Below are 14463 nucleotides of genomic sequence, written 5' to 3' on the forward strand. Positions count from 1 at the left end.
CATTCCTACAGCACTTTAAAAAAGAACTGGTATTACAAATTCAGTCGTTATCAGTGTTCGCTCCAGGACGAATTCCGTGAAGGTCATTCGAAATCGGTTGTTGTGTCAGAAAATATCGATGCTGTGTGTGAACTGATAAAGCAGGTTCGTCATATGACATATCGTGAGATTCAGGCATCTTTGGGCATTAGTATGACAAGCATCAATAAGATATTACTTTATTTTAACAAAATTTGTTCACGTTGGATCCCACACAATCTGACAAATGCTCAAAAGAAGGCTCGTGTCGATTGATACAAGGAAATGTTAAAAAAATACATTCAAAGTGCATCAGAGGCTGTGTAACATCTACATAGGTGACGAGTCATGGATCTATGCATATGAGCCCAAAACAAAACAGCAGTCGACTGTATGAGTTTTTAAGGTGATCCAAATCCAACAAAAGTTGGTCACGAAGCACATCGAAGCAAATGGCTGCCTATTTCTTCAGCATTACCGGTCACATGGCAACAATGGCATTAGAGCAACATAGGATGGTGAATTCCGAATAGTACACGACCATTTGTTTGCCAGAAGTCATCGGAGAAATTCGAAAAAAGCAAAAGAAGAGGCGAATCATTCTTCATCGTTACAATGGGAGCTCTCGCACATCGGCTCAAACAAAGGAATTTTTGACAGGCGAAAACATCCAATAGATGGGTCATCTGCCGTACAGCCCTGATTTGGCACCCAGTGACTTTTTTTTTAAATTCCCACACATCAAAAATAAATTATATGGTCAACGATTTGCGATGCCCGAAGAAGTGGTTGATGCATTCAAAACACAAGGTTTGGAGTAACCTCAGTCGGAGTGAAAACAGTCCTTCGAAAATCGGTTCAAACACATGCAAAAGTCGTATTGCTCTTCATGGAGAATATTTTGAAAAACAATAAAACCAATTTCGATCATAAGCATTTGTTTTTTCATTATTAGGCCAGAAATATAAAATGGCAACCCTTGTATAAATCAATTTATACAGCTTACTTCATCTATTGTTATTGAATTTATTTTAAAAAGTAGTAGTTTCAAAACAGTGAGGAAGTTTTTAAAAGAGTTGAAAATATATATATATATATATATATATATATATATAATATATATATATACACACACATACTCACAAACACATCTAGTCCTTTCTTTCAAAGAAAGCAATTACTCTTTGGATGTGTAATCTTTATAAACCATGCAAATAAAAATAAATGATTTGCTTTGTCATTTGTATCTGTGGATTCATAAATTGAAGGAGAAAACAAGAACATCGGCTGCAAATAATTTCAGTCTTATTCTTAAAGCTATTAAAAAGTTATTCTATGATATTTATATTGTTATACCAAATTAAAAATTACTCCTTCATATTAATCTTTTTAATAACAGCTATTGAAGCATTCTTTATTAAGCAACAATAATTATCATTTTTTCATTGTAAAAAAAAAAAAAAAAAAAAAAAAAAAAAAAAAAAAAAAAAAGCTCTCATTCTTCCTGAAAATTATGTCCTTGGTTTTTGAGAGAAGGCACATTACTCATTCTGCTAGAATTCAAAAGAATTATTTAAGGTGACAGTTTTAATTTAAAACATGGAAAGAAGGTATTTACTTTTTTACACTTTTAAGAAAAATTGATTGTCACGACTAAGTTGTGTCTATCAGCTGTGATTGACCAAAAACTAGTTATGCAATCAAAGCATATCATAGTTTAGATTTTAATGATATCCTCCCCCCAAAAATGCTATTTGTTACAAAGTGAGCAACAATTTACTATGTTGATATTTGTCATGCTTCTGTTAGTGTTTTCTCTTACCTAGTTAGTCATAGTGAAGATGATGATGATGATGGACATTATCTGCATCCAAGCCTTATGTCAGGAAGAACAGAGGATGTGCCAAAGGTTTGAATTTTGTATATTCTTCTTTATATGGTTATGTGTATTACATAACACGAGAAGAGCTAAATATAATTTGACATTAAAAGTTTTTACCTTCCTGTTTATTGAATTTTACTTTTGCCATATATGTAGTATAAAAAAATCCCTGTCTTAGAATATTGCTTAAAAGGAAAAAATGTTGTAATTGACACATAATGAAGTTACACATTTCTAAAAGAAAATATGTTGGGAAAGTTTAACTTAAAATAAATGATTTGCTTTGTCTAAAGTTAACTTTAAAAAGTCTGCACTCAAAAGTGCAGACTAGCTATAAGAATGGAAATTCAGAAGTCAAACAACAATTATATTTTCAAATTTTCACAGGACTAGTTTCGATGGTTTTACCGAACCACCATCCTCATCTGCAAAAGCGCAAATGAATGAGATAGGATATAATGATAAGATAAGATTAGAAAGCCTGGACAACAATAAGCAAGTGCCGCCACCTGTTGATGAAACCAGAACTAAAACATAATTTCTTTAAAGGCCGAAGGCAAAGGTGGATTAGAATTAGGATTGTTAACTAGAACAGAAAGATTTTTTTGAATGTGAAATGCCTCTAGAAAATCCAGTTCTCCAATGGAAGATGTTTTTTGAATAATTTTGGCAGCAGAAAAATTGAAAGTGTGATTTTCGGACCAACAATGTTGGGCAACAGAAGTCTTCTGTGTTTCCTTTGTTCTAACATATGCCTCATGTTCCTTGACGTAAAATTTTAAGGCTCTCTTACTTTGGCCAATGTAAATTAAACCATACTGGCAAGGAATCCTATAAATACCCTAGGAATTCATATCCGGAATTTGGTCCTTAAGTATGGAACTCGGAATTTTATTGATGGGAGAATAAACTACCGGAGAGTTAAATTTCTGCAAAATATGTGCAACTTTATAGCTAATTGATGGAAAGAAGGGAATGACAACAGAATTTTTATAATATCTTAAAACAAGAGTGTGCATTTTAGTGTGTTGAGATGAGAATTTTTTAACTGCTTGATTAGTAATGTTGAGTGAAAAGCCCCTGTCAATAGCTATTGCTTTTAAATAATTTAGTTCTTCCTCAAGGGATAGTTTGGAGGAGCAAACTTGAAGAGCATGGAAAACATAGGAATAAAATGAAGCTAACTTTTGTTTAGTCGGATGACATGATTTTAAAGTGTGGTGGAAGGCAAACCAATGAATTTTTACAGTAGACCGTAGTACTGATGTTGGATGTGTTACGTGTAACTAGAATGTTGAGAAACAGAAGAGAATTGCAAGTCTCAAGTTCAAAACTGAACTGAATAGTAGGATCAATAGAATTCATTGTTGAAAAAACTTTATTTAAATCATCCTTATTACGTTCAAAAAAGGGTAAAAGTATCGTTTACGTAGTTGAACCATACCGGGAAGTTTAAAGTTTCAAACAATTTTGATTCATAATAATGCACGTAGATATTAGCCAGGATGGGACTGTGGTGGCTCCCCATGGCTAATCCCTCAGTTTGCTTGTAATATTTATTTTGGAAAACAAAATGTGTTTGTTTCAAACAGAGTTGAGGGAGAGAAATTAGCTCATCAATTTCGATGCAAGAGAAATGAAATTCACGAAGTCTGGTTTCTAGACATCTTAATGCACCCTCCATTGGAACATTGGTGAATAATGATTTTACATCAAAAGAAAACATGAGTAAATTTCTTGGAGAAATATTTTTAACGTTTTTTACAAACTCTATTGAATTTTTTATGGTGTAAATGTTATTGTCTAATAGAGTTGAAAATCTAGAAACTAAATATTTAGCTAATGGATACGAGGTAGTACCTAAATTTGATACAATGGGGAGGAAAGGAATACCACTTTTATGAATTTTGGGAAGAGCATGTAATCTGGCACAATTCGCAACAGATGGGATAAGCGGATATTTTAAGTTGCTTCCGATGATTTGTGTAGATTTGATCGCAGTTTTTATTTTTGACAGGTCCGAAGGTGAAGGATCTTTAGGGATCGTATTATATGGTCCTTCATTTAAGAGTTTAGTGACACCATCGATGTAAGTGTTCTTATCCATGACGACTATCTGGCCACCTTTATCGGCCTTTGAAATGGTAATATCCGGGTTAGAAAGAATTTTGCACATTGTTGCTCTTTCTCTCGCAGTTAGATTTAGTTTCAAAGGTTTATTATTGAATTTCACATTATGAGCGATAAGATGCCTAATCATTTTTTTCTGTGAATCTGAAATTTTACTGAACTTGAAAGCTTTTTCGATAGGAGCCAAAATCTTTGGAATCGAGGGTTTACAGGTTTGTGAGAAGTTAAAATTATATTTTAGAATTCTCTCTTGTTCTTCTGATAAACTAACATCAGAAATATTAACTGTTGGCTTAATGTTTACAATGGGAAGATTTTTTGAACTACTCGAACTGAAAGATTGTAAAAAGTTTTTTGAATTTAACTGCAAAGGTGTTTTACAAGGTACTGTAAGGGTGTGACGGTAAACTGCATTCTCTGTTCTGGACCAAGACTTTTGTTCAAGGGCAGTGAATTTTGGATATGAATTAGCGAGTTCCAGTTGAAGCTTATAGAGCTCATGTTCAATTTTGAACAATTGTTGACGTGTATCCCTTATGATGGACTGAACTAAGGCAAGCTTGCAGTTTAACAGAATTCTTGAAACCCGACTGGAAGGTTTTTGATTAGATTTGATTTGAATGAAATTGGGGATCAATTTTTTACATTTACACTTGAGTAAAAAGTCAAGATGATTCAGGAATTTTTGCCGTTTCAGGCGTAATTTAGTGAAACGTTTAACAGATGAGCGCATGATAAACAATGCAGAAAATCAAAATTAACCAATAATAAAGCACACACGAAACAGCAGAAAAATCCCACAATGAAACGAATAGAAAACAAAACATTTGCAACCAAAATGCCTGAAATTCATCGTCTTGCGTTTGTATGTGTTTCGGAGTCGAAAATGGCTTATTTTTCGCTTCGTTTTTTGCACGAGGTGTAAATAAGTGTTTACTGTAAATGTGAATTGCAGATATATATATATATATTTTAAGCTTTTGGAATTAAATAATTTTTTAAAGCGTTTAGTAGCCTTCTGTTGATTAAACGAATAATTGATGGTTAAGCGTTCATAGGCAGGATGCATATTTTGAAATCCATGTTAATGGATTGCATAATTTGCAAAATGTTTTGGTACTTAGCGGCAATCTGAAACAAGAACTACTGTAGGTAACTTCAAGAGAATTCTCTCAACATCAGTTGTTGTGGAAGCAACTGTAGAGATAAACCAACTGACTTTCCTTAAAATTTTTATTAAATTTCTTAATTCTTGCTTAGTGTTTATCTAGCAGTTTTCTTCAGTACAGTTTTAAAGCATGAAAAAGATGATCACTGATGAAGCTAAATTTTATCTATTCTATTAGGTTAAAAACTGATCTCTCTGCTTGCAACTCCTAATCTTATCCATCATGTTGTTGCACTGTATGAGAAAATGGTGTACTTTTTGTGTTCTATATTGCTGAAAGTTCAAACCATGGTTGCAACAGAGAAGAGAATGTTTATTTCCAAGTCATCACCACTTTTAATCACCACCACTTCTGGTTCCATATAATTCATAAATAGTAAAATGTTTTGAATAGTTTAGATTCTGGATTTGTTATTTTCATAATAGTATAACTAAAAGTTTGTACTCTTTATTTTCTTTATTATTATTATAAGTGTGTAGTGTTAAAATTTCTTAACAAATGTAAATAACGAAATAAATATATGTTACATTATGTCCACTAAAGCTCTTTTGCGGCTTTTATTTTTACACTCAGTGATAAACATATACTTCCAATTACAAAACTGTTGTAAGTGATGCAAATACTTACATTTTGGTATTTTTAAATAAAAAAATATAATCCTCTAAAAATTACAGAATCAAACCTTTTGTACAGTCTTTAGCTGGCCAAAATGTTTGATATCTGTACAGTAAAAAATTGGCTAAGGTGTATAATGTTAAAGTTTCATATTGTAAACTGAGAGTGTATGCAAATTGAAGCGTGAAACGTTTGCAATTGTATGTAACTAAAAATTAAATGCAAGTTTCGAAAACATTTCTAACAAGCTTTGCTATGCAGGCTCTTGCGAAAAGTAGTGAGTGGTATATATATATGAGTACAGTACAAAGTCTTTAATACCGATGTCCATAACCCGGAATGATCTATAATCCGGACCTCAAAGCTACAAACTTTCTGCGCATGCGTTTACGTATGCGCATAATACCTTTACACATGCACATAATACGCTTACGCATGCACATTTAATGTATAACGGACAGTATAAGCTAAGCTAAAATTATGTATTTCAATTAATGTTGCAGATTGCGTTGTTTCTTAACCACTTGCGCTACGACTAAACTTCACGGTTGCAGTGCCATGCGCTACAATATAATAAGCGGTAAAAGGTCTCATTTACGCCACTCCGTGTCTGCAAGTGCAATTCAGAGCTGTAACTCGAGAAATAAACAATCTCGTTGTTAGGCGACGTGTGCACCACGTTATTTTCATTTTTGCTATAAATGTCTATCAACTTGGTGTTCACGTCGCTCGCGGTTTGAGACAAAAGCATTTCGACGTGCTTGGCACGTCTTTTTAGTGCAAGTGGTTAATCTTCTAGTCGGATCTGGCTTATTATTTTTTGCAGACTGTTAGAGCAATTTTATAAAAAGTAAGCTTGGACTTTCGTTTCAAAAAGAGTTTCCGATTCTGGAGCTGCCAAAGGATCTATAAAGTGAAAGCGTGTTTTGATGTACCGCTTCCGATAGTGAAGAAAGTGACAGAGAGCTTATTGAAAATGAAAAAATTTTGATTGACAAGTTAGTCGGTATTCTTGACACTGCAATTAAAGGACTTGAACAGTGGAACTGAACAAGATTGGTTTGGTTTATTTAATTATGGCAAAGCACACTAGGGCTATCTGCCTAAGGGGAGGGAGGACTTTCTAAGGGAAACTGATGTATATACACGTTACACATGGGGAAAACCACGAAAACGCCCATGCAGCCAGCCCGTTCGCGGGATTTGAACCTCGGACTTAACTACTAGTGTTTAGCGACTTTACCGCTCGGCTGCTGGTGGGCCCCGAAACTGAACAAGAAATTATGTCTGTTTATAGAATTAAAGAGAAAGTATTAGCACAAAAATGAAGCAACCTAAACAACTTACATTGAAAGAAATGTTTAATAAACTAAACAAATAAATATTAAGCTTTTTATTTATTTTTTTTTGGGGGGGGGTAAATTTTGATACCTTTTAGATCATAATTGCTCTTTATTTCATAAATTACGGTTTCATATTTTTAATTTTATAATTTCTGCATGCCAACTTACCAGATTTAAATTGATGATCTATAATCCGGAAAAAACCCTAATCCGGAATCGCCGAAGTCCTGACGAGTCCAGATTAAAGACTTTGTACTGTTTATATTTTCAAAAAGGAGATCTCATTCACAGACTTTTATAGAATCCATGTTCTAGAAAACACTTTCAGGCTCTATTATTGACACATAGCTAATTTGTAATATTATTCGCATGGATTAAAAAGAAAAGGGCCCACCACCAGTGTTCAACTCGGCTGCGGTAAAGTCGCTGAATACTGTTAGTTCGCTTCGAGGTTCAAATCCCGCGAACGGGCTGGCTGCATGGGCGTTTTCATTGTTTTCCCCATGTGTAACGTGTATACAAGTCAGTTTCCCATAGAAAGTCCTCCACGAAGGCATCCCTTCCCTTAGGCAGATAGCTCTAGTGTGTTTTGCCGTATTTAAATAAACCAAAACCTAAAAAGAAAAGTGTTTCTTGTTTAATACTTTTTTTGGTGTGATTATTAGATTCTAAAGTAATAAAACTTCATAAGAATATTAATAGCATATTATTAGTGTTTGAAAACATAAAATTACATATGTGAAAATTCTTTCAGCATACTGTGTTATAAGGTATTTCTCCCGCTTTCTTGGCATGCCTTCGTGGTGTGATGATCTGCACTCTGGATGCGCATTCCAGAGGTCCGGGGTTCGATTCCCGTCGAAGGTGTTGCTAATTTTTCATCTTTATGCTTCCAAAAAATTAACTAATGTCTCTACAATGTAAACAAAATTATAAATTAAAGAATTTTATTTAATATTACTAAACGACATTGAAAAGAAATATTTTAAATGTCACTAAATGACATTAAAAAGAAATATCTTAAATATCACTAAATGACATTAAAAAGAAAAAAAAAAAAAAAATCAACTTGAAAGTATAATAAATTTCAGAATTATGTCTCTTGATCCATTTTTATCACAGGAATCAAGGGGGGGATTTTTTTTAAATAATGATTTTGCAATTTTATTAAATATAAAGATGGGAACTATGCAGAATGTTAAATTTCTTAACTTTTACAATATTGGTCTTTTCTAATTGACTGTGGTTCTTTGACTTTGTGTTTGAAAAAACAAGGGGTACATAAGAACTGGACATAATTATGGACAAAATGTTTCTAACCTCATATTTGCATGAAAAAAAATAATATACCTTCCTTTTTTCTTTAGTTTACTGTGCCTTCCATAAATTTCCGTCGCAACCACGATGATAGTTATTCTGTATTGGTGAGAAATTTACGGCAGCATCTTGTTGAAGAGACACCTGCTGAAACTCAGTCATCAAGTGTAGAGGCTTCACAAGAAGGTTTTTATTTTCCTCTCTCTGTCTTTTTTTTTTTTTTTTTTTAATCAGAATTTTTATCTGTGGAAAATATAGTTTTCTAGACTTTTTTTAGCTTGTATTTTTTCCCCTGCACAATTCTTAATTGATGTTTTTACTGTAATGACAATTATTATAACAGCATGTTGAAAATTTTGTTTTAACATATGCATGTATTTAATTTCTATTAAGTTTTTGTATCTTTTATATTTTAACATCAAAAAGTGTGTTTTATATTTACGTAAAATCATTACTTAGGTTGTAAATCAATGTAAGATTACTCTGAAAATTTGGGTAGGGGAACCCTTTCAGTTACATCTCTTCCAATTTGAAACTTTTTATTGGAGGTAACGGAGGATAATATTTCATTCTAGCTTTCCCAAGTGGTTAGATTATATGTATGAATTTCATTTGCCTTCTGCTTAATTTAATCTGGAATTGAATTTTGGATATATCCCCCTTTTTCCTTAACTTCGTAATATTTTTGCAGAATTTTAAGTTTTTTGCTGTTCTTAAATGTAGAAATATGCAGTCTAATTGATGAATGTAAACATCTTTTGCTAATGATATTAATAATCTCTGTGGATTGATAATTAAGTAACAGAATAATTCTTTTTGAGTCCAAATAACAGTTTTCTGTTGACAATGACTGGTTACAGTCTGCTGCTAAGTGACCTTTTTATCTAATTAAGAAGTCCTGTACACTATTAATTATTGATTCAGGATATGATAATCATAATTTATGGTTGTGGATAGCTATAAACTGGTTGCATGCTTATGGGTATGTTTGGATCTGTACAGCATAATTATCAACTAGAAGAGTATAGTTCTAAAGGATAACCTGGGAGTATGCATATTGTTAAAACAATCTTTGTTTTTTTAAATTATATGTTACCCGGGACTGTCTATCAAATGTCTTCAATGTACTTCTATGCATGGCTTTATATATATATATATATATAAGCAAATTAGTCCAAATAATTAATCTCTGTGTCTGTGCTCTAGGTCACACTTGTTTGATTAAATTGTAATAATATACATTTCATAACCACCAACTCTCAGGATCCAGCTTTTTTGTCATATTTCTTAGTCTCCCAGTCGATCACACGGTCTCCCAGTTTTTAATCTTTAACCTTTTTCTAGGAAAATGTTTCCAAGCATTAAATGAAGTTTATTTAATTATTAAAACTTAAATTGTGCAATTCCATTCCTCTAGCCGTAGTGGTTTTCAAAATATTTTTTTGTTTGTTTGTTTGTTTGTTTGTTTGTTTGTTTAATAATTTTTATGTGAATTGTCTTAATCTACTGTAGACATGCTTGCAAAGCTTTTTTTTATCCTTTTCTTGAAGAATCACCAATGTTTAATCAGTTAATATTTGTGTTTAATTTTGTCTTGCATGAATATATGGTACAATACTTAGTTAACCCCCACAATCATATGTGCATTAATTATTAATTTTATTTTCATCATATTTGAAAGCACTTTGATAAATAAAAGTTTTTTTTTTCCCCTGCTCATGATCACTGTATAAAAATGTAAGGAAATGTTGGTAGGTTTATTATAAGACAAGAAATTGATAATTTAGCAATGCATTAAATTTAGATGAGATTTAAACTCCAAGCTTCCTAATTGCTAGTCAGAAATGCTATCAGTCACACCGCAAAGTAAGGAAAGAATAGTAGGGAATTAAGGAATGAGGAAATTCCGTAACAAAGTTAAATTAGCCGAGCAACATAGACTTTATAATATCTAATTAAATATTAATATACACTGATGGCCACTGTAAATGCAACACCCTGAAGGAAGCATGGAAATAACATGAAATTTACGACATGCATTAGCCGAGGTGAGATATGCAAATGATTGGAATTTCAGCGCAGAATCACATCACACGCGCCCGTGATGCCACTTCAATGCGCTATTTAAGGCTTGGAGTTTTTGACAATTTCAAGTGCGGCAATTGTATTTTTCTTGTGGTTTTTTCAAAGAAACGATCAATTATGCCTCATAGTAAACAGCGATCATCGTTTGATCAAGTATCCGAGTTCGACAGAGGAAGGATAGTGTGGATTTATCTTTCAGGGAAATCGGTAGTCGTGTTGGACGAAACCAAAAAACTGTAATGCGCATATGTGACCGTTGGATGCAGGAGGGTACGACAGACTGACGTGTTCGATCGCATCCACCTCTGTGCACCACTTCACGTGATGGCAGGAACATTGTGCGCATGGCAGTGACAGATCGCTCAGTCACATCACGAACCATAGCACAGCACATTAAGGCATCATCGAGTGTCTGCGCGAACCATTTGTTGCCGTTTACAGCAGAGTGGTCTGTCCGCAAAACTTCCATTGCTTCGTCTATCCTCGATGCAGAACTACAGCCATCCTCTTCTGCTGAAAGAAGGATGTGGACGGCGGAATGGAATGAAATTGTGTTTACTAACAAGTCATGCTTCTGTCTGCAACACCAGATGGTCGGATTCAAGTCTGGAGACACTGTGAAGAAAGGATGCTAAACAGCTGCATTATGCACCGCAACACTGGTCATTCACCAGGTATTATGGTATGGGGCGGTATTGGATATGACTCTCCCACTCCTCTAATACACATTGCCGGTACTTTCAATAGCCAGGGCTACATCTCCGAGGTGTTGGAGCCAGTTGTCCTTCCTTACCCTCAGGGCTTGCCCACAGCCATATTTCAACAGGATAATGTTCTACCACACGTGGAACGCATCGTCCAAGGTTCTTCGTCAATTGCCAGATTGAATTGCTTCCCTGGCCGACTCACTCTACGGATCTTTCACCGATAGAAAACACGTATTCCATGGTTGCGGAACGATTGACCCAGGTTACATCCCCAGCTGCCACACCAGATCAACTTTGGCAACGTGTAGAAGCTGCTTGGTCTGCTGTACCCCAAGAACTCATCCAAAGTCTCTTTGAATCAATGTCGAGACGAGTGGCAGCGGTGATCTCCAACAATGGTGGCTACTCTGGCTGATTCTGAAAGGAACCACACTTCACAGAAGTCTATAAATTTAATTTAATCATTTGATACTTGGTTAACATGTTATCTACTAAAAAGTTTTGTTGTATCTCTAGTCTTTCTTGGTGTTGCAATTTGGGTGGCCAGCAGTGTATTTTAGACAGAGAGTCTTATCATAAATAGTTCAATAACCTGAATAATGCATTATAAAGTAAATTTAAGCCAGTTTATAATAATTTTGAAATGATGTCATCACAGAATGCAGAAACATCGTGTGAACTCCGTGTTTTTCGTATTCTAAGCTTGGCAACTATGGTTTATTTTGAGAAGAAACCAAAACTTTCATTCTTTCAGTGACATCCTTATTAGTAACCTCTTTCAATAATAATGTGACGTTACATTATAGTATTTCACTAAAATATAATTTTGGTAAGCTCATTAGATTCTTCAAAATAATAACTTGGAAATTGCAGATGGAAATTTAAAATCTCTGTATTAGATTTATATTTATTAGGGAAATTGAGACTTCTGTCTTATTCAATAAGAAGTTAGAAGAAGGAGGGGAAGAGTTAAAATTAATCATGCTTACAGTGGTCTAAAATAATTAGTATTTATTTATTTATTTTGAATGTATTCAATTTTTCTAAAACTTTAAGACCTGTTTGCAGGTCAAGAGATTTAGATACTAAATTGATGTATGTGCCATTTTGTATAATTGAAAAAAACATTTGGATAATTATTTTTTTAGTTCATACCAAAAATCATTTAATAAGCATCTGCAGTGATGAGAGCAGTTGTGATGAATATCAGAATTCTTATGTGCAAACCGTTGAGCTTATTCCTCCTCCACCTGACCTTCAGCCAATTATTCATAAAATGGCAGAATATGTTGCAAAGAATGGAGAAGATTTTGAAACCATTGTAAAAAGCAAAAGTAAGTTTATTTATTTATTTGGTAAATTTAATATAGAGTTAATTGAAAGCTTATTATTAATTTAAAAAGCTTTCAATAACCTTTTATTTTGAGAGCTTTTTATAATTTTTAATTATTTTAAATTTTAGCTGCTAAAAATTGCATTGTTTTTAGGAGAGATAAATGAAGTCTGAAAATGTCATTTTGCTTAGTAATGTAGTAAATGAATGAAATCTTGTATTATCTAATTTTGTAATAGTATCTTATATGTATATTTTTTATACAGATGACAATAGATTTGCATTTTTGCATCCATGGAATGAGTATTATCAATATTATATACTGAAAAGAGATGAAGCAAAAGGAAAAATAACTGAAATTGTGAAACAGAGTGAACAACCTTCAGTTCAAGCTAATGTATCAGACAGTTCAAAAACTGTATTAAATGATCCTATACAGGATTCAGGAACTGGTGCTGTTTCACCAGGAGACAACAAAGAAGAAAACCAGATTACAGCTAACTGTGAAAATGAAACTATGGAATCACAAGATTCACAAGGATCTATTTTTGGTCCAAATCCTCAACCATCACAAGAAGTACCCAAAGAAGATCAGACAGATTCTATGGAATCTCTTGATTCTCAAAGCTCAATTCAGAGTGCTGAAGAGGGTGTGAAAGCAAAGTCCAAATCCATAAAAGGTAAATTTATTTCATTTTGGGATTGTTTGAAAATTAAAAATTTTAATTTCATTGATCGAATCTGTGAAAACCATTGTTTGTGGTCATAAACAAATTGTTTCTGTATTTATCTATTATGTATTCAGTTTTTTTTCAGTTGAGTGTACATATTTAGTCACATTAGCCATCTTGTTCAAGACCTTGAAAACCATATTTCTATTTAAGATTGTAATTTTATTTTTATTAAGATAAATTTGTTCTCAAATTATCTTTTCATGACCATTAACTATTTAAGTTCTAAAAGTTTGTTCAAATTTAATAAATAATAAATTATTCTGAAAAAAGAATACATATACATTATGCCAGTAATAATAATAATATTTTAAGGAATTTTTTTAAATAGTTAAATTTTATATAAATTGATGGAGTTATGCCATTTTAATAAATATCTACTATGATACATAACTTTTTATGCATTTTTACTGTTGGTATAGCATGTCCAACCAGTCTGGTTTTAGTATAGTATGCGCTGATAAAGTGATGATGAATGATAAGTAGATGTGCAGTAGAGTTCGTCTGTCAGGGCCATTTGTAATTGTTATTGTCTTATTGTATACCAGTTAGATAAATGTAATATGATTATGGAGGCATCTTAGCATGTATAGTCTCTTTTTGGCATATAGGATCCATGGAATCGTGAAATCTTTGTTATACATAAATATCTCCATCATCTCAAAATAATTTGAACTATCTTTGATCAGACCAGGGCATTAATTTCCAGTGATCAAATATCTAATATGCAAATTGCTGAGCCCAGGTGAGCTGTGTAGCTGTCCTAGATGTGTTGTCATTGGATGTTAGCTTCTAACGCTCATGCAATGAAAGGCACATTCTACAACCCTCATGTGATCTTTGTTCAGGCTTTGCACTGAATTCCAATTTTACTTGAGGAGGGGTCATAGCCATATTGTGCCAAATGATTTTTGCTAGTTACTGCAGTGGTCATATTCAAACAAACTTGTTGATTTGTATTGTGCCAGAAATGTTTGCATTTCTGCCAGAAAATATGTTGTGTATGATTTTATCTAATTTTTTAAAACTTAAAAAAATAAATCAATGTTTAAATTAAAGTTGCTGACTTGTATTTTATGTTGTTATGTGGGTAATGACTAAATTTTTAATGTTCTTAACCACAACATTTAAAA

At 33.0% G+C, this 14463-nt stretch overlaps 1 protein-coding gene across 5 annotated transcripts in view; it reads left to right on the plus strand.

Moving 5' to 3' along the window:
* su(w[a]) (suppressor of white-apricot) overlaps positions 1-14463 on the plus strand; it is a 60402-nt gene that overhangs the window by 30031 nt on the left and 15908 nt on the right. For all 5 annotated transcript variants that reach the window (XM_035349325.2, XM_035349327.2, XM_035349329.2 and 2 more), the window contains 4 exons: positions 1845-1927; positions 8525-8660; positions 12415-12600; positions 12866-13279. In XM_035349325.2, the coding sequence (XP_035205216.1) occupies positions 1845-1927; positions 8525-8660; positions 12415-12600; positions 12866-13279 (819 nt within the window). The remainder of the gene's footprint in view (positions 1-1844; positions 1928-8524; positions 8661-12414; positions 12601-12865; positions 13280-14463) is intronic.

This window comes from Stegodyphus dumicola, chromosome 4 (assembly GCF_044657685.1).
Source record: "Stegodyphus dumicola isolate Sdum_Otavi_A_Nest chromosome 4, ASM4465768v1".
NCBI lineage: Eukaryota > Metazoa > Arthropoda > Arachnida > Araneae > Eresidae > Stegodyphus > Stegodyphus dumicola.